This window comes from Salarias fasciatus, chromosome 16 (genome assembly GCF_902148845.1).
Source record: "Salarias fasciatus chromosome 16, fSalaFa1.1, whole genome shotgun sequence".
NCBI classification, from domain to species: domain Eukaryota; kingdom Metazoa; phylum Chordata; class Actinopteri; order Blenniiformes; family Blenniidae; genus Salarias; species Salarias fasciatus.
Genome location: NC_043760.1, coordinates 12,001,856 through 12,029,551, shown reverse-complemented (window position 1 = coordinate 12,029,551; position 27,696 = coordinate 12,001,856). Strand labels below are relative to the sequence as shown.

General features: G+C 41.3%; 1 protein-coding gene and 1 long non-coding RNA gene across 2 annotated transcripts; both read right to left on the bottom strand.

Moving 5' to 3' along the window:
- Positions 1–1,803: 1,803 nt before the first annotated feature.
- LOC115402862 (uncharacterized) lies at positions 1,804–24,529 on the bottom strand. The gene is made up of 3 exons (XR_003933166.1): positions 24,175–24,529; positions 3,080–3,085; positions 1,804–1,814 (listed from the first exon to the last, which is right to left on the bottom strand). It is a non-coding gene; the product is annotated as an uncharacterized LOC115402862 (long non-coding RNA).
- A 261-nt stretch (positions 24,530–24,790) lies between these two features.
- On the bottom strand, positions 24,791–27,198 carry LOC115402855 (uncharacterized). The gene is made up of 6 exons (XM_030111461.1): positions 26,658–27,198; positions 26,085–26,344; positions 25,684–25,874; positions 25,444–25,537; positions 25,112–25,296; positions 24,791–24,985 (listed from the first exon to the last, which is right to left on the bottom strand). Exons 1-6 carry the CDS (start codon positions 26,745–26,747, stop codon positions 24,801–24,803), a joined length of 1,005 nt encoding a protein of 334 aa, XP_029967321.1. The 5' UTR covers positions 26,748–27,198; the 3' UTR covers positions 24,791–24,800.
- Positions 27,199–27,696: the final 498 nt, after the last annotated feature.

The following is a 27,696-nucleotide window of genomic DNA, read 5'->3' as shown; positions in this document are numbered from 1 at the left end:
GCGGACAGGTTTATTTATTTTTTTTTTTTGTTCTGATCTCATTTCGGGCTCGTGAAGAACACACAGAGGACGTCTCCACACCTTGCAGTCAAAGGAGCATTCACCGCACACGAAGCGCAGCAATGGGAGCCGAGAGACCACAGAAGCAGACTTGGGATCGGAAGTTCTGAAGTTCTCGTCCCACAGCGAACAAGTCACTAATGATTCTCCCAGAGCAAAAACCCTTGACCCCCATCAGCTCCCTGGAGCGGCTGACTGCTCACCACGTCCTAGAAATAGGACGGGTAAGTACAGAAAAGGGAATTCCATCGAGGAGAATTATAAAACTTGATTACTTTAGTTATTATTAGAGCAAGACACACACTTATTGTAGAGTTTAACAACAGTGGTCCACAACCATTTCTTTCTTAGAGACCAGAAACAATGCCTTTAATTAAGACTGTGGACAACCTTTACGATCTCTGATCCGGCAAAACATCAAGCTGGTAAACCCTGATGGACAAAAGTCACTTTCACCAACAGCAACAACATGTTTAAGACATGATGTGATTAACTTTGTCTGCAAATGTTTTGTTTATGAACTAGGATGCACTGAAACCAATACCAGCACTGTGTATCAGGTCCAATGTTGCACTTGTACTCGTAAAAGCTTACAGGTTAATATTAATTAATAATGGCAAAAGTGAGACAGAATGTACATTATGTTTACTCAAAATATCAAGAGGAGATGAAAGATGCTTTTAATAACACAAACAACTAAATCACTCAATCACCAGCATTTACACTAGCCGAGTTAGCCTAAGCATATCATTTTCCTGTGGAGTATAAATTAATCTTCATAGCGTTCAATAAATGCTTGTATTGGTACTCAGTATCAATGAGTGGCTAAAAGTTTGGTACTCATACTTGTGCTTTGTAAAATTTATGTCGGTGCTTCCGCAAAAATGATGGCCTCTGTTTTTAAAAGAAAGGACAAATCAGGGGAGACTTTAGCAGAGACGCTGCTGCTGCGGTGAGAGGAAATTCCTCAGCTGCCTCGCTTTGATTTTTTTTTTTTTGTGTGTGTGTGTGTGTGTGGACTTCATAATGAGATTTTTATGTGGTGTAGCCCCTTGTTAGGTCTCGCAACCTTTTCTGGATTTCTAGTACTCCTCTTCTTTTTCCGGCAGCTTTGACCAGTTACGTCTGAACCCAGCTCCTCGGGATCACATTTCGTTTTGTGTTTGTTCGCTCCATGCAACGGCTCTGTGTCACACACAAGCAAACAAACACAGGAACAAGACTGTTTCCAGAACGCTTCATGCATGCAGACAACTAATATGAACACTTCTGTTTGTACATAAAGTCATCAATACATTTAGTTAGATAGATAATCTGGAAAATACAAACTGAAGGATCTTCATGAATCAACTACAAAGTGCCGATAAAGTTTCTTGACATTTGAGAAAACACATTTTTGGTGCAAATTCAAAGCGCTGCGCTGCGTCCAGGGCACAGGAACCACAGGTAGTGGATTAACAGAGGGTTGGGTGTCAAAATATTTGCAGGAAGTTACTGATCCCGGCTCACACGCGGCCCGTGTTAACCACTTATCCTCCGCACTGAGCGAGTCTGCGAGCAGACAGCTGGCACCGTCCAGACTTCCTTCCTCTCTCCACTCCTTCCCTGTCTTCCGTCTCTGGACTGATGTCTGCCACATGCTTTAACAATGGCATTTTGTTTTGGGGGATCATCAAAGTCAAAGCGTGCCGAAGCTGAGTCGGGCAAACCGATTCTGCCTTCCCAGCATCCCCACAAAAATGTGGGACTGTTTCCTCTGTTTTTCCCCTCAGCTTCCTGCATTCTCCAGGGACGGGGTCTTCAAGCTCCCTCACCCCATTTCCTACTTTATGAAAAAAGAAAAAACAGACAGACACACCCAGACTCTGGCACTCTTTGTTTCTCTCACTCTCCCTCACACACTCACACACACACACAAACACTTTCCTCAAATAAAGGAGGGGACGAAAGAAGAACAGGAACTTCTACTTCCACACTTTCTATTTCTATTGTTCTGCCTTGTTTTCTCTCTTTGGGCTGTTTGGGACAAGTCTGGTTATTCATAATGCAGCAACCCAGAGCAGGCACAGCGGCTTTTGTCTGCTCATGAGAATCTGCAGACAAAAGCCTCGAACCTTCTGTATTTTTGCTTTGAGGTGACGGGGCTAACCACTGCACCACAGAACCATAAACAGATAGAAATGCAGAGGCATTCATCTCCTGCAGATTCACCCTGTCGTGATGCATTCTCCTGTTCATCTCTTTTTTTTTTTTAACCCAATCTAGTCAATTAAAAACAATAAATGATGAAAAATATGATTTTGCTTCACAGCAGGAGCATGTTTCTTTTTATAGTGTTAGGCCAACTTCTCTACACTACTGCCTTCAGCTGTCCTCACGTCTTCCTTGAAAAATGATATTTCAGGACTTCCGTTGTCCCTTTTCCAAAATACTCTGACCGTTCTGGGAGAGAGTGGATGCACCTGTTGCATCCAGCTTGTATCTATGGAAGTTAATTTTGTAAAGCGGCACTGATATCAACAGCTGAGTGTGGATGTCTCCCTAAATTCAGTGACAGGAGTTTCCTGTATGGTATATTGGAATTCTCTTCCTCTGGGGCAAAAAAAAAAAAAAACCTCTTTATTTTAGAAGAATATAATCATGTCAATTATTGTGTAATGACCGGCAAACTGTGCTTTCAGGCATCTGTTTGACTAACAAGTAAACCTACATAACTGCATTTAAATTAATTCAGTGTTGGAACCAACACAAACATCCTCAGTGTTTGAAGAGACCACATGAAATTAGCAGTGATGGCTCAGCAGAACAATACCAGCTGCACAAAGAGAGGAGACTCTTCATAATGCGGCACCGACAAGTGCTGTAAATTACATGTCAGGGGCAGAGAGAGGTCACTCCTGCAGTGAAGCTCAGACTCTTCTAGAGAATCTGAATGTGGGGGAGTCTCAGCGTTGAGGTCGGAGGTCACGGGTTGCTTGGCCGAGCTCAGTCTTCCACACCGAGAGAAGAAAACAAACACCACGAACTGGACTTTTTGATACTCGGCACAGAAGCTGGTAATTTACAACAACCATCATAGTAATCTGGATTATTACATAAATATATTCAAATCCAGGACAGGTAATGCTAATACAAGTTGCTTCCAAATGGACTCTTTCTGTTTGGCGTTATTGTGACAAGCTGTGGATGGATCCAGGGAAATAAAAAAAAAGGATCAGCACAGATTCATAGCCTCATCTCTGTGCTGAGATAGAATAAAATGCACATTATTGTCCCCGATGGGAAAATTGCCTTGGGCTCTAGTGCTTGGCAAATGTATCTGCTTACAGAGAAAAGAAATATCAACACAGATGCGGGCAAGACTACAGGCTACATGTACTCTACATTATGAATAAAGCCTGTAATAGAGATGTTTACACAGGTCATACAAATGAAAATCTTTGCATAAATCTTCATCTTTGGAGCATTTCGGATTTTGACTGGAGCACAAATAAATCGGTTCAGACTCCCCAGAGAATTCAGCAGTGTCTACTGGGTGGAAAAACGAATATTCAAACTTTTCATCATATGTCTAATCAGAGCGAACTGTCTGTGCTTGCATGAGCACACACTGCTCAGAGACAGAGTACAACTTTCACCACCTCCTGTCACTCTTCTGGCAACATTTTGGAAATATTCTGCTGTTATTGAACAGAAAAATGAAAAAAGTTATACATTCTTTATATGTACTGCTGATTCAAATGTTTTTACACTCTCTATGTTTTTTTTCTTTTGTTTGATTATATGAAAAAGAAGATAAAAGAAATAAGTTGAAGGTAAAACTATTTTTAATATACACATTCTTAAATAAAATAAATAAAATTAAATAAAAACGCTTTGGTGCAATTCTACAACTACAGTTGCACACATGGAGCCCGATTCATTGAAGGCACATATAAAAATGCGGAAATGTGATATTGCACGCATTCACATGTGGAAGCTGATCTACCAATGGGACAGGCTGAGAAATGCTTCAGACAGACGTACCAAACAGTGCACATGGATTATCACATGTGTGTACCAGCTCATGCAAAATATTGAGAGGAGGTAAAGCCTGTGGAATAATATACAAAACGGATTATGTCTCAAAATTTCTTGCTAAAGATTCTTAAAGAACTTAAAAAGGAGGTTCAAACTGACTTAATGTAGTGAAAGACATTTCTACAGCTGTCCCTCAATGACTTCCATTTGTGGATTTTAATAAAGTCATTCTCTGTTTCTTATGAAACACATGGAAGAGGTTGAAGGGTAGAGACCAGAGGAAGAACGATCCCCTGGCCATCCGGGTTGGGGGTTTGGGCAGTGGGCTTGTAAATTACTCCCATAAAATTCAGAGTTTCACAGAAACCAATACAAGCTTTGCTACTGCAAACAAGTGTGGGAAAGCAGAGGTACAAGATGTTAATTCCTGGTTGGATCAACGTGCAACACAAAGAATGACTCTTAACCCAGGAATGAAACTGTTACCCCCAAAAGTGAGCGTGAAGATCGGACACTGGAACACATGCCTTCCTCAGTAATGTGATCCTTTGGATTTGCTTTCACATTTTCATTTTCTTTGATAACTTCCTCCTGGATTACAGCCAAATCCAAGGTATCCTATTTAATTGTGTCTCTTTTAGGACTCAGAGCTCCTTTTAAATACTCAACTGGCAAATGAATGCAAACAAACATGGAGTCTACTCCATTTCCTGCAGATCGATCTTGTCTAAACTTGAAAGCTCAATCCGTTTGGATGAGCATGCGATGAAAAATGCTAAAAGGGGCTGTACCATGCAAAATTCACTTTCTGTATGTTTTAACCTTGTTATATAGTTATGTACTCACCAAAAACACTCCCAATGCGTTTTTTTCCTTCGTGCCTGTGTGTTTGAGCTTTCCTCCTTTTTCAGCAGCTCAGAGAGGCAGCCCCTCCCATACCCATGAAAACGCTCTGTTTCCCACGTTGACGTCACACAGTGAAGATGGCTCCCCTGAGCCCCCCTCCCGCAGGCCCTCGGCAATCAGCGTTGCCGCTTTTTGTAACTCCGATTACGGACATAAACTTTAACCATCGTCTGAAAGCAACAATCAAGCAAGAGCAAGAGTCTGAAGGGTCTGAAGGGTCTGCGCTTGGTGAGTTTCTAACAGGAAAAGACGTTTTCGCGTGTCTTTGCGTGTAGAGAAGCTAGAGCTAAAGAGCTAAAGCTAACCCATAGGCTACATTCACACTGCAGGCTGAAGTGACCCAAATCCGATTTTTTTGCCCCTATGCGACCTGTATCGGATCTTTTCCTGACAGTCTGAATGACACAGATCAGATTTTTTCAAATGCGACCCAGGCCACTTGGATATGTGGTCCTAAATCCGATACGTATCGGATCTTTTGCCATGCGACTTCAGTCTGAACGGCCAGGTCGCATTTATCCGACCAACACGTCACGATGTGGGGCGCTGAAGATGTGTGTCTTACCGTGAGTGTTAAAAAAAAGGCGCTCGCAGACGCACATTAAGGGAGTTCTTGTCATCCGAAAAATATTATTGAACTCCGTATCATTAAAGCCTCTCATCACTGTCCCCCCACTCCTGACTGCGTTTCTCTGTTGCTGCCGCTGCCCCACAAAACGCCATGGCCAAAAACTTGGCTCTCTTCCTTCTCATTCGCTAAATTCTGCAGCGCCAGGACAACAGAGAGGGAAAAATAATAATTATATCCACACGCGCGCTCTCCCTCTCTCCCTATCTCTCTCCCTCTCTCTCGCTCCCTCTCTCTCTCTCTCTCTCTCCCTGTCTCTCTCTCTCTCTCTCTCTCACACACACACACACACACACACACACAGAAGGAGCTCGGCGCGGCTGATTAGAAGCGCAGCACTGAAATGATTGCTCACTATTCAATTGTGAGAATACGTGTTTGATCAGTTCTTAAATAAATCATCGACGCTTGAAAAGCTACAGATTCTGTATGTTGTTTCTGGGTTCCGCAAACACTGAAGCGCGCTGCTGCGTGACGTCATTCTGTCCTCTTCTGCGCATGCGGGACACTTTTGGGTGGTATTCCGTTCAGACTGGAGATCACATACAAGTTGCATTTTATTGTAAATGTGAACGAACTCGCAAAAAAATCGGATTTCACAAAAAAATCCGAATTGAGCATTAAGCCCTGCAGTGTGAACGTAGCCTTAGAGACGCTAACGCATTACGTATTTGTTTTGAAGCTCCGATTGGTTGAAGTTCGCTGTCAGTCAAAGTCCACAGGGGGAGAGGCGGGATTTTCAGTGAAACAGAGCGTTTTCTCTTCCGGGTTTCAGAATTAACCCCAGAAAGTCTTTTATTTCACACAAAATGACTTTTCCTTAGCGCCAAAAATAAACTGTTACCATGTTAATGCCAATAATAGGGTTTGGACTAGCTAAAAAAAAGCATGATACAGCCCCTTTAAAACAGGATGTAGCAAAACAAGAATTTTGCTGTTAGTAAAGGTGTAATACAGGATTTTCTATTTGCTTTGAGTGCATCATCAAAATAACTGGTGGGTCTGTTTGTCAATCATTCTGACGAGCTGCTTTCATCAAGCCGTTGTGTGCTTGCTCCCAATCACGTTCTACGTATTGCGCATGTGCATTCAGAGTGTTTATGTAGCCGGTGAGCTTCGGTTTCAGCTAGTACTTACCGATGGCCAGTCTGACATAATGAAACTGTAACTGTTTCGGAAAACAAGCTTTATGAGCGAGGCCGATCACAGAAATTGTAAACAGAGCCGTGCACGCCCAGAGAAGATGAGAACGCGCTCGCACACTTCCGCCATTGATAGGCATTTTCTGGGCGAAGCAGGAGAGCCGGGCGGATGGTGTGGCGCATGCGCGTTTTTCAAAAAGTGAGTTACAGACGTTTGGCTTTGTCTTTTCGCGAAAATCCTGTATTACACCTTTAACCTATGGATCCTAAAATCCTTTAGAAATATGTTGAAGTTTGAAAAGCATCAAGAAATCACCATTAGATAGTTCTGCAAACGCTTAAAAACTCTGTTGTACAGGTTGTATGGATCCCAGCCACAGAGAATCCAGCGTGTCTTTTAACTAGTGATAAACTGTCTTTATTACCCAGGAGGAAAACAGAGCATTTGTAGCTGATACATCAAGCATCAGTTTTCACTCAGGCACTGTTTGGCAAGTATTGATAGCGGGAGAGGAAAAGGTCACCGTAACCGCTGAAGGGAAACCAGACACTAATTAACAAAGCAATCAAAACGAAACCTCCTGACAGAAAGCAGGTAGTGTGGGTTGAGGCTCCGAGTGAGTGTACACAGATGTAAGCACGCATCCAGTGTTTTGGTGATATGTTTGATAATCCCTGATCCTGTTAAAATGTTCATCCACCCACCTGGATCCTTTAATAACCGGAAAAGTTATGACCATATCAGACTAAATGAGCAATGTGACAGGCAATTACTGATGATGGATGCATTTTTAACCGCTAGCTCATTTCTTCGGGATCATTAATTATGTATTCATGGCCTTAAGGCTAAAATGAGGCTGTAGAAGGCTGGCCAGTCAGCGCAAAGACAGATCTCTGGAAACACTGGCAGTGTGTTACGTAACGCCTTTCTCAGGGGAAGTGACTCCGTGTCGTGTGAAGAGGGAATTCCTGTGGAAGAAAGACGACCGCAGCAAATGATGAGCTCTTCCTATGTCAGAGAGGGTTCTGCATCTTCGCTTGTTTTGTTTTTTCTTACTCTAAACCTATACATGTGCATCAGCTGCGCTGAGTTTCCCACATCTGTGCGCCATTACTCATGTCAGCCTCATTAAACAGATTAAAGATGACCCACTTTTCACCAAAATCAAAGAAAGATGGGAAACTCTACCCAGAGAAGGCAGTGTGCTTCTTTTATTTTCCAGTACACTCAGCAAATCGATTGTTCCAGGTTATTACTGGGGAGGACTCTCCCATGAAGTTTGCGTAAAATAGAAAACTGCATGTTTGAGATTTAAGTCTTGGAGTAAGACTGCAGAGGATCTGTGAGGAGGGTGCGTGCTCTACCTGAGAAAACACAGGAAGTTAAGCCTTCCGCTGGTAAGTGGTAAAAATGAGAGTTTTTAGTGAAATGCGTGAAAAAAGGGCCTGTCAACTTGTGTTGAGTTCTTCACCCATCTGGCTGACGGTGTTTTTCTGTCAATCTGTGCTCAAATGAAGGCGGTACAAGTAAACACTGACGAAAGACTTAAAAACAATTTTGTTTCAGTTCAGTATTTAAACTCCGCTTCCCCCTGCTCATCAACTTGACAGAATCAGTGTGTGCAGCTGGCTGCTGTAAACAGGTTTGTGCTCGTAATGAAGAAAATTCCAATCAGAAACAGAATAAATTGTAACCAGATTAGCGAGTCAGTCTTTATCTAGGTCCAAACAGGCTCAAGACGCCTGCTGTTAATTAGCATTTCCTTCTATATGGATGAAACACTCCAAAGGAATTTACTGTAAAGATAAGAGACAGCTAAGATCATTTATCTTTTAATTTAATGAAAAGATGGAAACATGCAGATAGAAAATGTGTCAACAGAACCTCAGTGAGGGACTCTGTGTTCTGACCAATGAGCAGGGCCGGTCCATAGGAGACCAAATCAAAATCAAATCAGCTCATCTTTATAGAAACAGTGCTGTAAATTGGCATTTGTTCATCTAAATGAAATGTTGGTTCTCAATGATGGGCTCTGAAATGAACTAATCATATCATATGTAAACATTAGATTATCATATCTTCATAAAAGAACAATGTTTCCATATACAGTGTGTGGATCTGAAGTCTAGTGACTTTACAAAGATCATTATGTTTTGGGTTTTGCTGTCATTTTTGACTTATCTGCAAGTCTTTCGGCTCCAAGTAGCAATGCTACAAGAAACTTTTCTACTATGAGTTTGGAGGAGGGTAAAGCCCAAGTTCTCAGAGAGCAACTTAATTCTTTGGAGGTATGCACTGTCTAAATGGCCCCACCCTTTTAGACACCCAAATTCAGTAATAAAAAAAAAAGCATTTTTTTAAATTCGATCTTTATTTATTTGTTTTGCAAGGTTTCCTACACATCAACTTTAAATTCTTTAAGAAAAAAAAAAAAAAGAAAGAAATCAATGCTTCACCTTTCATTAAAAATTCATTAACACACCCTGGGGGTTCAGGATATTTAAATACTTCAAAAAGCACCCTCATATTTTATTAATGCATGATAAAACATGTTAAGAAACATCATAAATCACCAACTGTATTTATAAATAATTGACTCCTTACATAATTATTATCTACACAAAAGAGGCCCGAATAAGACTTACCACAAGAGTCTGGCTTAAAATAAATGCTGTTTTATGTTCCCAATGCTTTGCTCAGATTTAAGTTATTGATGATATTTTCAAGCTAAATGCAACAGTTGTGTGAAATAAGAGCAAGAGGGCATATCAGAAGCTTCTATCGCCAAACTGTTTACTGACAAGCACTTAAAGCACCGACCCGTTTCCTGTTCCTGTGGTTAACCCTGCCAGCGATATTATGATTGTCGATAACAACAGTTTCTGGGTTTATTCAGGGAATCTGTGGGAAAGCCTCTGCTAATGGAAAGGAGAAAGCGTGTGTGAGCATGTGTGTGTGTGTGTGTGTGTGTGTGTGTGTGTGTGTGTGTGTGTGTGGCGCGTGCTCCAGATCCACATTGAGGGCACGGGAACTCTCTTTTCAACACATGCAGGAAGTTTCCACAGGTCAGTCCCGGTGCAGGAGCTCGGACTATAAATCCTGCCAAACACTGCCAGCAGCTCACATCATCTGCTGAGGGTTTGTTTTTGAGGTTGGGTTGTTTCGGGAGGGGATCTTGTTTCACGTGACCCTCCAAAAACCACTGGATGAGCAGCCTGGGATGTGGTTTATCTCTGTCTGGGGTCGACAGCGGAAGATATCAGAACATTTTGAGAGCATGATTCAGTCCTGGCACATGTTTTCATTCAACTTGAGTTTAAACACATTCTTGGGTAGTCAGTGGAATAATACACGGTACAAGCTGCACTCACCACGAAGGGAAAAGTCAAACGTGTTTCTCCCTGATTTGACCTCACCTCAGCGTGACTTTCTGTCTGTCAGTGTTTCTTTGTTTTAGCTCCACCTTATCATTCCTGCACATTCTAGCAGGCGCCTTGAGGACACAAAACATCTTCACGCACCACACCTACCTCCGTTTGCCACAATGTAGGCACCTTTTAACAGGCTCCACTTCACATTTTATTTGTTTTTTTTATTTTATTTTACTTTTTCAGGTTAGCCTATGTTGTTATTCTGATGTCTTTGGTGAAAACTGAGAATCTGTTCCAATTCTGCAGTAAAATGTTTTTTTTAACGATGAGTTTGAAAGTGCACTAAAAACTATTTATGATATCAGGTCAAAGCCATTTCTTTGAAAATAACTGAGATGATGTATTATGGAACTAGTTACTTAGAAAATTAATGTAAAGTGTAGTTGTCGGGACTTTAGTGCAAAAAATAAGACAACAAATCCGCTGGAAAGAACTATTAAGAAGCAGACAGCAGCAAACCAGTCTTATACAGTATTTTAAGTATTAAAGGAGTAAATGTGATTAGAAGTAATAAATACTCATAGAAGTAGGAGTATTTGTTATGTCAAACATCTTATACTTTTCTTATATTCTCTCTGTAACTTCATGTTTTCTTATGTTAATTTGTGTTCAGTTTGAACAGGTTTCAGTTCAATTCAATTCAGCTTTATTTATGAAGTGCCAATTACAACATGGTCGATTCTAGACACTTTTACAGAGAAACCCAACAGATCCACATGAGCAAGCATAAGCGACTGTGGAAAGGAAAAGTTTCTCTTGTAAACACATCTAGTCCACTTCTTCTGGATGTTGTTGTCTTGGTGTTGGCTCGGTCTCGGGTTTGGTGTTCTTCATCACAACCTGAGAGTAAACAGGAGTTTAACAAAATAGTAACGAATAAATCCTGAAATTAACCATCTGAGCACGTCCGAGAAAGACAGTAGCTCTGAAACTCATCAAGTGTTTCCATTTAGAGTGAAATGATCATTTATTGATGGTATCGAAAGTCACATGAGTCATCGATGAGGCGTGGCTCAGTTGGTAAAATAGGATGTCTTCCATTTGCAAAGTTGCACTTTGATTGCCTGAACAACTGCAAATATATAACCTTGAAGTGTCCTTGAAGAAGACTTTGAGCCCAAAGTTGACCTTCCGGTCCGTCCTGGTGTGTGAGTGTGTATGCTTTGAGCTACTGTTGAATCAGTGGAAAAGTACAACACAAGTGGAATCCAACCATCTAGTCGGCCAACCAGCTGGTGGCTGCAAAGCTTTAAAGGGATAGTTCGGGATTTTTGACATGAATCTGTATGGCATCCCCGTCAGCAGTGTTGCGCATTCACACAGACTTACCCCTGACGGCGTCCAGTGAGCAGAGATCCTGTCCAGCTCATAGCTCCAGCTGGAGGCAGCACGGAGATGCTAACAGCTAGAGCTAGAGCTAGCTAGCTCTTAACAAGCGGTAAACAAAGTGAAACCAGCACGGCCGCCAGCTGGAGGCGGCGCGGAGTGATATGAAGGGAGAGAAAATAGTGCCAAGCATTTACGAGGTCTGACTTTTTCGCAGACAACGGTTTGTGATGCAAATATATCGCTCTTTCGAACACATATTGGTTTGAGAAGAAAAACGCTTTATTTTCGGGACCCCAGCAAACTTGCCGGACTACTTTCGTCTGGACCAAAACCGGACAGGATCTCTGCTCACTGGACGCCGTCAGGGGTCAGTCTGTGTGAATGAACAACACTGCTGACAGGGATGCTATACAGATTCATGTCAAAAATTGCGAACTATCCCTTTAACTGAAAGTCAGGAGACTCCAGCTGTACAATTGCAGAGTGAGACAGAGCAGGGACTCCAGCAAGTGGTGATTAAATTGATTCAGTGCAGAGAGCTATGAAGAAGAGACACCATTAGGATTAGAGATGATACAGTACATGGTCCAGATGAACCTTGGATTGATTAGGATTAAACATCATGTTCAGATAATGTGTAGAATACAATGACTTATCAAAATGTGATCGAGCGTCACGAGAGACACATTATTCCTCCAACGGAGCAGCCGTCAGATGAAATCATCACAATGGCAGCGAAACGCAGAGGCAGGAAACAGATTGTGACGAGCACAATGAGGCTCGGCCCGGATCTTATCTGTGCAATTATTTGTGACAAAAAAAGGCATGAATAGGGTCTCTGTGTCTGGTTTAGATCTGCGTTCAGATGATTGTGTCCGTCTCAGCTGCCAAGAACACGGCTGATTTTATCAGTGTGAGCGGAGGGGGGATGTATTTCTCTGTACATTTTAGCAAGTCTGTGACAGACATGCCGATGCTTCGACGCCACAGGCTGAAATCCCTGGAGACACAGAGGGGAAAAGAACAAGTTGTCTTCAGCAATAACTGTGTCAGACTTGACATATCAATCCATCCGTCTTTTTTACCCTCTTTAGAAAAGGTTTTTGAGGGGAGTCGATGGGAGAAAGGCAGCGTAACTGGCAAACAGGCTGACACACAATCACTGTCGCCCACAAAGAATTTACTCACTAATTACTCCAACAAGCATGTCTGTGGGTTGTGTGTGAAAGCCAAGTACATGAAGAAGTTTTTCATAGGTACAGGGAGTCCATCCAAACAATGTGATCTTAATGAAATTCTTTCTTTTGACAGTAAAATCGGACATTTTCTCGCTGGAAATACTGTTACTACTTTGACTTTGTAATTTTTACCTGCCACAAACTCAGAGTATGTTGTACACTTTGTGCTGGTGACAAAGTCATATTGAGCTGCGACTACTGCAGGAGATCCGCTCCCCCAAAACCCCAACAACTGAAGCTGGACTTCGGTGCAAAACCATCAAGTAGGAGAGAGCTGAATAAGTTAATTGTGCAGTGTCTTGTCGAGGAAATGTTTCCCTTAAAACACGGTTTATTCAACCTCGTTTGATACCATATTAAAACAAGACTGCAATTACTATTAACAACAGGCAGGCTGCATGTTGGCAGTGATTCTTGCCTCACAGCAAGAAGGTCCTGGGTTCAAATACCGACTGGGGCTTTTGGCCTTCATGTGTGGAGTTTGCATGTTCTCCCCTTGGGTGTGTGGGTTTCCTTCGAGTACTCTGGCCTCTGACCAATGTGAAGTTATTGGGTGACTGTGAATGTGTGTGTGGTTGACTATCTCCATGCGTTTGCCCTGTGAAGGCCTGGTGAACTGCCACGGTGTTTATCAGTAGCTGGGATTCGCTCCAGCAACCCGTGGCCCTCAAACAGATCAGCGGTTCAGTCAGTGACATAATAAATAGGCCTTGTAGGCATAAACATTAATTATTTTTCTCAGACTATCCAGACTCTTTCTGGAGGTGTGCTGGACAACAAAGATGGCCTTCTCACAGCTGTCAGTTGTTCAAAATTCTGATGGCTGAGAGATGCAGGTAGGAGGGAATGAAAATTCTGTATCAATTTGCAAACATAAAGAACATTTTCTTAAAGTAAAACACTCCAACCCCATCAAGTGCTTCAGTGGAGCTACTTTTCAGTTTTTGCTCCCGCCTACAAGAAATAGACTTTCTGACAAGAGGTTTGAGAAACTTCTGTTAATGAGACACGACCACAGGTTTAACCACCAAACTCCACTGTTTCACTCACTACATGTGATTACAACATAAGATTAGGCCAAAGTCACAAAAGTAGACATGAGAGCTTACATATGCTATTATTCACTGTTTTATTTTGTGAAGCCACTCCTGGCTCCTCTGATGTGGGAGTGCAGTTTTGTTTGTCTTTCTAAAAGACTGGCCAGTGACACTGTTGGAATATTGTTTTATTTGAACCTGATTAAAAAAAAAAACTTGCATTAAATTCTTTTTAAATTAATCACAGATCATCTCTTGACACTTAGAAAAGTTTTATATAAAGTTAAGTAAAGAAACACTGTCTTTATTCTATATTTTGGGAGGAATGCAATTCAATTCTGAATGTAACTAATAAAGTATCTTCTAATGTTACGTTTAAAATCGAGTAATCAGTAAAACAACTACATTAGTTCAAACCAGTAATTAGATTACTTTTTCAAGGCAACTGTGGCCAAACTGACAGTGATTCCCCTACTTATTAACATAACCCAGAGGAAGATCAATTCTTTGTCTGCTTTAAAACAAAACTAAATTAAGACACCTTCTACAATCTAGAGCTGATTCGGTAAACTATTTACTGCTTCTATTTTAAAAATTTCTGCTTTTGTATGTTGACAGTGAGTGTTTCCCCAAAGCATGTTAATGTTCAGACTGGCAGCCTGTCCAGGGTGTAACCTGCACCGGCTCAGTTCGCTGGGATTGGCTCCAGCACCCCGGATAAAGCTCTGTAGAAGATGGATATTAATATTCAGATATCACAAACGGATCCACCGCCTTTCGTAGGGACAACGTTGAGTATTGTAATCAAGACCAAGAGAGGACTAACGTTTTAGGGGGCTGAGACAGTCAAGACCAACTTTTTGAAAGTGTGGTCTGGAAACACTTCTTTAAGAGTCTTCTGGGATAAAGGCTGGAGATCACTGATATAGAACACTTGATTCCATCAACACATTATCTGGATGGTGGAACCGTCAAGCTGTGAGCCAACAGCACTAAATATTATCATTGGTTCCAACTGTTATTGATAATGAAGCCAAATGCATATTTGCCACAGTGCTCGCACAGCTTGAACTGAGCAGTGAGTTGAGAGTCCCCTGCCGTCACTCAGCTCGGCGACGCTCTGGGCCAGATCGCTATAAAAGCTCTTCCTGTTAAAGTGAAACAGCAGGGTAATCTGATGAGGCAGCTGTTTGAACTCCAGATGAGCCCGACTGCAGCCTCAGGGGTGCCAGCGGTTCTTTTTTTTCTTCTTCTTTTTTTATTAGAATTGTTTTCTGGCTGAAGATTAAAAACAAACGATCCACCCTTTTCCTTTCACTCTTCCAAACTATTTGCATGAGAAACCCATTCTGACTCATGTTTTACTTCTTTTTTTTTGCAAGTTGCTAAATTTCAATTTCAGAAAATGCAAGACCATTCACTCACTGCACTTTTATGTGTCTCTAAACAGCATCTGCTGGATTAATAATGCTGAAAAAAATCCATTTTACAAATCAAGAACTGCAAGAAGAACCAGTCAGTCTCAAGACGTAAATGTTGGTGTTGTAATATTCTGTAAACTCTGAATATGCTGATTGTGAATATTTCAAGACCTACATGGAGCAGTGAAAAATAAAGAACATTCTGTATAGAAGATTTTTGACTAGAGACAGCTTGATGAAAATCATAAAAGTAACAGCAGCAACACGGAAGCTTTAACGTGACGGAGCCATGGTGAATGGGGCTTGGTTTAATTTAAACCAAATAATGAACTTTTTCTTGAATGAACCAAGCTTAACAAATGTTTTTGGTGTATTTCTTTCTCCTACCATGTCAGTGACAGTTCAGGATCCCGTCCAGGCTCACAGGGCGCTGAAGCTGATTGCAGCTAACAAGGGGTGAAGGCAGTCTACAAGCTATCTGGGGTCATCAATAATCCTGAAGTGTGTGATTTTGGACCATAGAAGGAAACCAGAGTACCAAGAGAAAACCTAGACACACACAGGGACAAAATGCAAACTCCATATGGATCTGCCCGGACTCAAACCCTCAACACTGTTGCTGAGAGGTGAGAGAACAAACTCCTACACCACTGGGGATGCTCCACCAGAGGTTCAGATGAGGAGTCTATATGCTGGTGTACAAGTTATTAAACATATCAGAGTAAATGGATTTAACCTCCACAGCCGCCAAAAAAAGCTCCTCAAAATCAAAGCAATCTAGGAAACAATCAGTCGCGAAGTCAAAATTTGAGGTATAAAACAGAAAACTAACACTGAAGTGTTTTGCTGATTCAGTGGAGAAAGTGTGGTATAAATTGGATTAAGAAGCTCATTTTCGAAGATATCTGCTTTTAAATCTTTTAAAATACATCTGAAAACAATCTTTGATCTAAATTTATATGACTTCTAGTCACCAGTGTATTTTTAGCTGATTCGTGTTCTCATTCATTCCGGTGTAGCATTTGATGTGATATTGTTTTTGACATTCTGATCAAGAGGACTTTGGGCTTCATTTCTCTCCTGCGCAGCACTTTGTAATTCAACTTTTCCACTTTGTAGTTGTTCTGCGTCAATTTCTGTGTGAATAAATGAAATGAAAACGGAGTAACATCCACTAACAATTTTGATCTTTACCAATTGTGACACTTTGATTACTCACATCTAAAACCAAACTGAAGAGGGTTTTTTTTTTTTTTTTTGTTTTTTGCTTTTTTCTAACTGCACATGGGCATTCAATGCGCATGAGGGTTTGCTGGACTATTCCTGAAACCCATTAAAACCTTTCTGTGAGTACTTCAAATCGTAGGCGGGCTGGACGACCTTTTTTTTTTCCCGCCGTGAGAGCCATTTCTTCTCTGTCCGTGAGTTGACTGTCACTTGAAGTGTGCTTGCAGGTCATGTTAGTCATTGTTATGATGAGTCACTGGTGCTGCAGTGCTGCATCGAGCACCCTGCGTCGGATCGTTCCCGCCAGCCACTGCAGTAATCTGGTCTGAAGCCATCAGGAAGTCCCAGATCTCATTCCGTCAGAGGACCGTCTCTGCCATTTATTTAGTTTTCATACTCTCACAATTAAATAGCAATTTATATGCATGGTGTATTATCCCAATTTGCAAACACACACACACGGGAAAATAGAAAATACACATCGGACTAATGCAGACTCAAAGAAACAATCTGCTGAGCTTTGAACTCTGTCCTCAAGTGTGTAATCAAGTCTCTTCCTGATGTAGAATTATATTTGTCTGTGTCTTCCTCAAGCAGAGAGATCCCAGAGGAAGAGAGACGACTTTTCCAAACAAAGTACTTTTTGAGTAAATAAAAGCTCCTCAGAGTGCCGAGGAAATCAAAGCAGTCGCATTAGGCTGTATTGAACTGTTTAAAATGCTAACTACTGGGTTCTCTGGTTCTCGTCACGCTTTGGGACAGATGTTTTTCAGTATAAAAGGATGAGTCTCTTCTCAGAGATGAAACCACAACCCTCAAGCTGCTCAGGCTGTGTCTCACGCCATGTGGCATTCTGTGTGTGTGAGTGCCAGACTCCTTAATGTCTGTCACATTACAAGATGAATAAATAATAAATAAAGCTGACGGTAGTTTGGTTTCATATACAATAAAAAAGGTTCTTGTCTTTTCAACTTGTAGGTCAGTGTGGGATGTATGAGTGAAAAGAAAAGGGGCACAACAAGTACAAAGAGAACAGACTATACAGCATTAACACACTGATCAAACTGAGACGGTCATTCGTCCAACAGAAGGACAAAATCCATCCAGGAAACAAATCCAATACCATATATACAAAATCCTGTGTCTTTCCTGTGACGGAACATTTATAGATGAAACAGGAAGACAATTCAATGATAAACATGAAAAGGAGTGCGACAAGGAAACAGCTGAACAACAGAAATCAAGGATGAATTGATGCATGAATTTTTCCACTTTTTGCATAAAATGGAAGTTATTATTCATTGTTTCTGGAACTCTTGTAACAATATGTGATATATACAATGAATGTGAGACGCTACAATATATATATATATATATATATATATATATATATATATATATATATATATGAAGCTAATAACTCTGTTAAGAGTTTAAGAAGTACCATGAAGTTCCATGTTGGAATAAGTACTGTAGACAGACAGTTATTCTATAAGTTCATCCTTACCTAAACTTTTTTTTTTTCTGTTTATAATCCTCTGCACTTCCGCACCAAAGTCAACAGTAATGCAGTATAATTTCCTTAATTGCATTGTTACGCGCAAACGAGGGAGCGGACGTTTGGTGAGCAGCCTGTCCGGTGTTTACGTGGCGGTCTTATCTGGCGGTGTGCAGCAGGGGGATGGGGCCCGAGGAGGGGCCGCTCTGTGAGGAAACAGCACTGCGGCTCACTGAGCCATGTTTACAGGACAGCGCCGAAACAGCAACAATTATTTGTGCATTTCAATGTCTTAATAGTAAAGTTACAAAGTTCAGGTCACTCAGTTTGCATTGATGTGATATCATTTCTCCCCAAATTTTAAAATGTTTTTGGCTAAAAAAAAACACAACAGAGGCAAGAGAGCAGTCATGTCCATAGTTAAAGGCAGCTTATGTACGTTATTGATAAGAATAGAACACAATTAGATATATTTTGAGCATCATTTTATTAAAATACGTTAAAATCTGTGGAAATTGTCCATCGGAGTTTTGATGGCGGTATTGCTTGTCGCCAGTTCTCATTTCCTTTGCGGTGCTGTTGCCTAACCTTAATTTTCTGGTTTTGGTTTTGTTTTGTACTCTCTGTCATTTGGATCACAATCTGGCTTATATGCTCACATGTGTGACCGTGGCTGACTGCCAGTTCACGTTCACACACACAGACCGTAAATCCTCTTATAGTAGTCGGGGCTTTTATTTCTCTGAACTGTAGCTGGCACCAGGCTTTTAATGGAAGGAGGCATGCATAAGAGAGAGGCTTGTATTTTAAAATTTTTAAAAAGAGCAGGAAGATCTTTTGTGTCAGTTTGAACCCAGTAAAATGTACTGAGCTCATTTATTTTTTCAATCGATGTGAAAAAATTAAATCTCAACAGTTTAATGTTTTCTGTCCCTCCGCCATTTTTACCAGACGCGTGTTATACACACAGTCACCATACCAGGAGGACTATTGTCAGTACAGCGCTGTAGCGCTTCACAGAGAAAAAGAAAAGAAAAAAAACAGGCTTGTATTTGGAGGCTGCTTTTATTAACTTTCTTCAAAAATGCACCCGGTCATTAAAGGAGACGGGCTTTTAATGGAATACAGGCCATTATTAGAGGATTTATGGTACACAGCTCAAAAGACACCATTTCTTCAATGAAACCGATGTATAGTGCTAACTGTAGTTACTGGATTTGACTGTAAATGGCTCCAACACAAAGATTTTAATGAGATCAGGTGGATCATTCGCAAAACTGAATGAAAACAGTGTAACACAGTTTTGTTTTGTATTATTAATTAGCACACAATGTGCTGTAGAAAAGCATAACAGACGCCTAGAAATTCTAAACTCAACTGAAAAAGGAACTTATAAAAATAGAGGTTTCATAAAAGGAGAAGGCTCATAAAAATGTTATTTTGGGAGATTAGTGGCAATAAAGGAAAACAACAGTGTTTGAGGAATGACGCCTCATCTCGTTCAGAGTTTATTACTAAACTGCTGGCTGTGCTGCAGGGAAGTAAAACACTACACATCTCAAATCGTAAAGCAAGATGATTGGTGAAGATGACTGTATAAAAAAATAATGAGTGGATCAATAATGGCAGGATCGATGTGTCCTAACCAGCTTGAGTGCTTCAATTATTCATTTGATTTACGGTGGCAGGCGGGCGGGCGGAGAGCAACAAGCGTAGATCAGGACAAAGCTCCTTCCTCAGCTGCAATTAACCCGGAGACGCAGCGCTGCAGACTGGAGATACCAGGGCAATATATTGTTATTGTATGTGAGGGCCTTTCTCCCATTGTCTGGCGTTCCAGTATATACAATTACTGGCAACAGCATCATTATGAAGAGTAATGGTAATAACTGTCAAGGTACTCAAGGCCTCTCTGCAGAGATATCCTAAGTGTACAGTTATATATAGTGGAACTTATGAATAGCAGGAAAGTAAATGAATAAATCCAGCGTCTTCCCAGATAAGCCATAATTAATTTGTGCTCAGATGTCTGTGAGGCGGTATGAAGTTAAAGGCTCTGTCTGCACAGTGTGAAAGATCTGCATGTACCAGACAAGGCGCAAAGAATTTAACATATTAGCCAAGGTAGCACCTGTTCGAAGAATCTCAAATGAACCTCCTTCATCTCTCAAATGAACAAAAAAAAACTTCTGAGCTTACAAAGGAAGGAAGATGTTAGCATTAAAAGATAACTAGCTGCATAGCAACATTCCAGACATCACTGTCATGGCATCACGGATCGCCTCGCCCAACTGCGGGCTGCATCTGGCTTCAGGAACCGGCGGACGAGCAGATCAGTGAAATGCAGGCAGTGTCGGGATAATGAGCTGTGATGGATGTGAGAGCACGCCGTGTCTCCCATATGCATACTTCTTAGCTTTGTAGTGCCACTGTGACCAGGCATGGCATCGCTCTGTTAGAAGGATAATGTCACTTCATCACAGTCCACCAGCTGCTCATGCTCTCTGTTTGAGTCAAAGTACTGATACAGCTCAGATTTGCTTGAAATGAGACCCAATTTAAATGACGTCTCAAATTAAACATTTGTGTGTTTTCACTGCAGGAAAGTTTCGCGTTCACACAGCAACATTTTGAAAACATTGTCCCTTCACACAAACAGCAGAAACACTGAAAAATATCTAGTTTTTATGTTGCACTACTAGCAAGTGCTTTTTTTTTTTTTTTTTTTTTTTTTTTGTAAGAAGCCAAACAGAACGATATGCTGCAGACATTGCACATGTGCAGAAGAAATATATACTGCGGTGCATGCCGTCAAAAGCTACAGTTTTACAAGTTTACAAATCAGGCAAAGTCAGAGCTGTTTCAAATGGTTTCTTTAGGGTCGAGTGGAAATCCACTTATTGGGTTGAGTCTTAATAAAACAAGTCGGAATTGTATTTTTTTGGTTCCCTTAATGTAGCTGAGGATTCATCCGTTCATCCATCCTAACCAGTTCTGGGTTGCCGGGTGTTGGTACAGATCCCGGCTGATCATGGGCAATAGCAGGGTACAAAGTGGACAGGTTGCTTGTCCAGTAGTAGTTTGTGGTTTACTTTTTCCCAAAATGTTTGGTTTAAACTGTAAACCTGCAAATTTTTAACAGTCTTTATGAAATGTATGTCATTTTCTGGATAATTTATCGAGTGCTTTAATTTCTTTTGTTTGAGTCTGAAACATCCTACATATATCTGTGTTTGTGACATGAGGAAAGTTAGAAGATTTCATCTTTTGTAGTCCCTTGCACACAGAAAATCAGACTTTTGGCTCTCTGTCAGTAATGGACCTGTACATTCGACCATAGAGCAGCCCCATGGGACACAATTTGGTGTTAAAAGCAAAGCCAGGACAGTCTGTGCACTTTAAGGGCCTGTTTAGTTACAATTGCAGGAAGACTCCGGTCCTCTCAGCAACGAGCGGCCTGGACAGACATTTCCTCGTGTGATAGAAGAGCTGCACTCCGCAGTTCGTCTTGTTAGCAGACGTCCTGAACAATGGACTTCACAAACAAGTTGATTTCCCCCCTCTTTTTCCCTGACATGGAGCCGACCAGTCTTACTTGTTGATCATTCCGGTAAGACTTGCTGATTGACGGACTAGTTGGCAACACTTTGTTTTGTCTTCAGAGAAAGGCAGAACAACACATTAACTGGACCAGCATATTTGTAACACGCCTCACATTTGTTCTCACTGTTTTTTTTTTGTTTGTTTGTTTTTTGTTGTACACCAGACATGGGAAACTGGCAGTCTGGGGTCCGTGTACCTCTCGGCCATTCGATTTTCGTTTTATTTTGGGAAATCCAAAATCGGGAAACGAGCCGACTTCCGTTTCCCGATTTGATGTTGGGAAACAAAATACGGGAGATGGTCCGTTTCCCGTTTCTCGTTTGGAAATTGAAAATCGAAAAACGAAAAACGAGCCTTCATCTGATTTCTAATTATGCGTTTATCAAACAGAAGTCGGGAAATAAAATACGGCCATTATTTAATTCAATCATTTTTCAAGTTTGCATTGCCGGAAAACCGGAAGTCGAGTCTCTTCTTCTTCTTCTTCTTCTCCTACTACTTTGCTTCGCCCTCTTTTCCTCTGCTTCGCCATCCTCGACAACGAACAATAAAAAACGTGCATTTTCTTTAAAAATGTCTTTGGACGATTACGCCCACTTAATAGTGGACATGAATGCCAGCGGCATGACTGCAGGTGAAATCTCTGCACAGCTGTGCAGTCAGTTTGGCCCGGTCCGGGGGTTTTCAGACAGAAATGTCCGAAGATGGATCTCTGAGCATGGCCTCTCCACCTTTGTGTCTGATGATCAACTCCAGGCTGAAGTCGCTGCAGCATCTGCCGAGGTGAGCGGCGTCAAACCTCATTAATTTATATGGATATGATTTAAAGCGCGGCTTTTCATTGATTTTACCAGTTGTACAGCGACACCTACTGGCAGCAGCAGTACACTGCAGATTATGCTGACTCAGATCTCATTCATCACGTTGACAGAAACATTTTCAGGAGAGAAAAATACACATAAAAAATAACAATATCAAATCTGAGGCTACAGATGCTTTCAGTATCAGTAAGGTTGTTTTCAGTTACAATTGGGTATTTACACTTTCTAATGAACAAATTATTCCATTTTGTATATTGGTTATTGATTCATAATACAATCCAAAAATCTATTATTGTTCTTCTCAACAACCTGATGTATCTCTGTTTGTTGTTGTGTGGAATTTTCATTAACTTACTGAATCGTGTGTTTATGGAATTGATAGGTTGGGCCAACATACGGAAGGAAAATGATGACAGGATTCCTGTCTTCTAAAGGCATCCATGCCAGTGAGAGGAGAGTGGGAGCTGCTTTAAGAGCAGTTCACCCTCCACACCACCAGGCTCGCCAACATGTAAGCCTACTTTCCAGAGAATCACAACTGAACAGTAGTTAATTCTGTCAGATTTACCAAATGTCTTTTCTTTTTCTTTCTTTAAGGGAGCCCGGAACCTGAACCCAGTCCCATACAGGGCTGACTACTTTGGACAGAAGCTCCACATGGACCAGAATGAGAAGTTGGTCATGTTTGGAGTGACCCATGTAGTAGCCATCGATGGGTACAGTGGGAAATTGGTTGCCCATTCCACCATGCCAATTAAAAACAACCTCAAAATATATGAGGAGGTGTACAGGTAGAGTGTTAACTCTTACACGTATTTCAAAAACAGTTTAGTTCTAACAGAGACACAGGATGTTCAACTGAGATTTCATGTCAGCATGTTGTGAGAACGGAGTGAGCATGACTTTTAGACCCTGCTGTCTTTTGCTCTTAAACACAGACATATCAGCATATGTACACCTCATTTTGTTTACTGCTGTTGTTTTAGGGAGGCAGTGATGAAGTACGGGCTGTGGGATCAGCTTCGGGCAGACTGTGGGACGGAGTTTCACCTGAGTCTCTTCATGCAAGAGAAACTGTCTGACTACAGATACAACAAGGAGCGGCCGGCATTTCTGCAGACGCCATCAACATCAGTAGGTTTTCTTTGCTGCTCTTTTTCCGAACAATACATTGTGAAATTAACATGCTCTGATAATTCAGTTTGATTTTACTTCACAGGAATGATATTGTTAAAATATTTTATTTTTACTTTTTCATCCACCATCCACCATCCATTTCATCCATCTTTTGTTTACATGCAACCGATCATTATTCATGAATTCAAATCCCTCCTTTTTTTTGTACTTCTTTACTTTCAGAACCATCGCATTGAGCGGATTTGGGTCGAGGTTTGTATGTTTTTCATTGTGTGAGATATTAAATTTGTTTTACTGAGCTCAGATACAATTTAATTGTGATGTATGTGTGACTATGTAGGTCAACAACAGGGTCAACTATAAAATCAAGGCCTGCCTGACACATCTGCAAGACCAGGAGGTCCTTGATATGCAGGATGGGGTTGTCAGGTTCTGCGTCTCAGCTCTATCATGCCAGGTCACCAGTATTGGCATCAGCCGGTTTGTGGAGTCCTGGAATGCTCACAGAGTTCCTGGTACTTTCATTTTCATGCTCATTGTTTAAGTGTGTCTATATTCATGACAGTTTGAGGAAAAATAGTGACCAGTCACTGCAAATCTTGATCATGATGTACTGCTAATAGGCTGTTTCACTTGCTCACGTGCGACTCTTGTCCCTTGTGTCCTTTTTGTAACCCAATGCAGGAAGAGGGATCCCCAATGTTCTGGCCTCAGGTGGCTGTCCAGTCCAGGTTCCTGAGAACCTGCTGCCTTGTGCCTCTGTTGCAGCAGACTGGTACAATGCAGAGAGAGGCTCTTCCCTGACCAGGGTCTCAGGTTTTGGAGTCGACCCTTTCACCACAGAAGAGGCGAGACAACAGGCTGGAAGACGATTTTCAGAGGCTTTTGGCGACATCACTCCGCTGTTCGATGGCATCACCAATGACAATCCAACGGCCTTTCTGGATGCTCTGCAGCACCTCATCCGTGTCAGCAGTGAGTGAAGAGATCAGGGAACAGAAAAAAAGTGGAGAGAGTTTGCTCTCCCATTAAAGTTCCTTGAAAAAAGTTTGGATGTCTATTTTTTTTCCTTTTCTTTTTGCAGCAAAAGATTAAGACAAGGTTTATTGATGAATTAAGAAAGGAATCAAGAACTTCATTTTAACCAACGCCCAATGGAAAATATCAATAAATTTATTACACAATATTTCAAACAATGACATTATAAACATTAACCTAACTGCAACAGCAAAACAAACTATGTACAATCACAAAATGAGAACTACAAACAAAAAAAAGTGCATGGGAAAGGAGAAAACACATTAAATCACTGATTTGAAAAAGGCCAAGGCAGCATCCAGACCCCTTGCCTGGTGGATGTTGGACTCAAAGTCTGGGCTTCTGCACTTCAGGCAGTGGTCTGCATTTATGAGCCACTGCCTCACACAGGCTCCACACCCCACCAGTGAGCAACAGCAGGTGGAAAACATGGGCTCATCCATGATAGCTGTAAATGCAAACACAATTCTGATACAGAATCATCACATTTAAACAGTTCATTGAAAATTATACAAAGTGTAAGTCAGCTGATCTTGCACTTCACAAGTCTCTATATAACCGATCTTCTGCATACCTTTACAAACCAAGCAGGTAAAAGCTTCCACAGCTGGCTGGACATCAGCTTCTTGAATTTTCTTCATGGCCATCTCAGATAGCTGATTGATATTATTGGAGATGCCATGGAGGTTCTCGGCAGCATTTTTCAGCTCATCGATTTTGTCGATGACATCCTGCAGATGGCTGTCTGGAGCCCTTCGACTTACATGTGGGAACAAAAAAGAAGCAACTGAAGACAATATAGGATAAAAAAAATCATTGAAGATTTCTGTGTTAGTGCAGGTAAAATGCAAACATTGTATCTCACAACCTAAATCACACATTTTTGCTTCATGTCAAATGTTATACCTTGTTCTGGCCCTCCGTCCACTCTGAAATTCCCGGAATTCACTGTCCAGCAATGCAAATACTTTGCGGGAATTCTGCTTCCAATAGTGGGAGTCTGAAGAGTCAGAGAGAATCTACCTTACTTTTCCATTTAAAAGCTCAAAAGACTGATAAATTCCTATTATATAATTCCCAGTTTAGATGTGTGATATGTACCAAACAGTCAGATAACCTGTCGTGTCTGAGAAAAAAACAACTTACTTCTTGTTCCCTCACAATCAATGATTTCATTACCCTGACTGTCAGTCAGGGTAATGTCCTCCTCACTGTCCAGAGCATCTCTGACTTTGGAGGCAATCCCCTCAACAGTGGCCTCTGCTTCAGAGAAGCGTATGACCACTGTTCTGGAGGTTGCTAACCTCCCATTGACAACCTCACCGATATGGATTGACCTGGGGATGAATGAATGAATGGATGAATAGACACTTTATTACTTGTTGAGGGATGTTGAATCATCCAGTAGTTCACAATCAAATATATAATACAACATTTCCAGCTAATAAATAATTATCAGCAATAAACAGGTATGTTCTGACTGGGGAAGGTTGAAGAATGAAATTTCAGCTTAAGCCTCAATTCCATGATTATGTAGTAACCGTTACCTCTGCAGTGGTCTTGAGAAGCCAATGGGTCTTGATATCCCCAATCCTGGTGCTCTTCCTGAGCCCACTGAGGGGACAGATGACGAGGGCATCGAGAATGGGACAGGTGCCCTGTTGACTGGGGTTAAACTTGACCCCTGGTCTCCGTGGACCTCATAATGGCCACGGTTCGTGAGGTTTGTTCGGGGGAAAGTCCCTGAGATGTCAGGGAAAATGGCGGTGTTTGTGTCGTCAGTGATGAAGACACTGCCAGCACTAACCTGTATAATTGGATAAAATGGAAGATAGATTTTATTTGGAATGATCTTTACAACACAAGTTTTATCAGTTCAAAATTATCATAGCATCTTTGCACCAAAAACAGTGTTTGACTACTATTACTGAGAGTAAAAAAGTGTTGCGCAGTGCATTATAGACAGTAGTAATAAAAACTAGTAAAACACTAATAAACAATACAGTGGAAAATTATTACCAAGTTATGCTAGCTAACCTGGATTGATGCTAATTCCATTCAATCATCTCCCACAAACACAATTCAAACCTTTAATATCATGTTATGTGATGTTTACTCACCTGAAAAATCCTGCAGACTTTGTCCACCGTCATGTCTTCCCCTCTAAGAGACACTCTTCTCCCTCCGCGAAATAATACAAATGACTCCATCACGTTTTAATCTTCACACCGATCGGAGATGGCGAAAGAGGCCGCGTGGCGGGTGAGGGAGGACAGCTGGGATGCTGACACACATAATATTGATGTCTATCGGGTGGCGGGCTTCGTTTGAAGCTCACAGACATACAGAAGGGGGCAGCACATACACAATACTCTGACTTTTCAAACGAAGAAGAAAGTCTTCCGGTTTCCGTCAAAGCAAGTTTGAGAAAAAGAATAATGGCCGTATTTTATTTCCCGACTTCTGTTTGATAAACGCATAATTAGAAATCAGATGAAGGCTCGTTTTTCGTTTTTCGTTTTTCAATTTCCAAACGAGAAACGGGAAATGGACCATCTCCCGTATTTTGTTTCCCAACATCAAATCGGGAAACGGAAGTCGGCTCGTTTCCCGATTTTGGATTTCCCAAAATAAAACGAAAATCGAATGGCCGAGAGGTACACGGACCAGTCTGGCCCACCAGACAGTTTCCAAAAATGGTCATTCAAGAAAGAAGGTGAATAAACAGCTGAACCCAGATAATAATATGTTTATCCCTATTCAACATTGTAAAACTCAATGTATTTCAAAATATATTTAACATACATTTTGCTTAAATAAGCTTCGTTTTTGGCATTTAGACAAAAAATGTTGAAGATGATGTTGTTACCAAAGTGGGTAAGTATTGGGTGCTGCTGTTTCTGATGAAAGCCACACACTCATATGCAGAGAACGAATTAACCATGGTGAGTCCACTGACATCCGTGTGGACGGACGACCAAGTGTATGGCCTCTGGGTGTCATGACACTCTGGAGGTCAACATTGCTCCTCTACTTGCCCATGTGCAGTAGAACTATTTACTAAGGCTGAGGTGTGCATATGCAGCAGCAGCATTTCAGAAAAATGGGTTTTCTGCTGTCTGTGCAGAGACAAATTCAGAGTGTTTTTGTTTTCTCCCA

What these genes read in the sequence shown, in the direction of transcription:
- LOC115402855 (XM_030111461.1), bottom strand. Translation starts at nt 26,747, where the DNA reads ATGGAGTCATTTGTATTATTTCGCGGAGGGAGAAGAGTGTCTCTTAGA. An exon ending in GGACGGAGGGCCAGAACAAG is followed by an intron (nt 25,297 to 25,443) that starts GTATAACATTTG and finishes CCCACATGTAAG; the next exon opens with TCGAAGGGCTCCAGACAGCC. An exon ending in TACCTGCTTGGTTTGTAAAG is followed by an intron (nt 24,986 to 25,111) that starts GTATGCAGAAGA and finishes TTGCATTTACAG; the next exon opens with CTATCATGGATGAGCCCATG.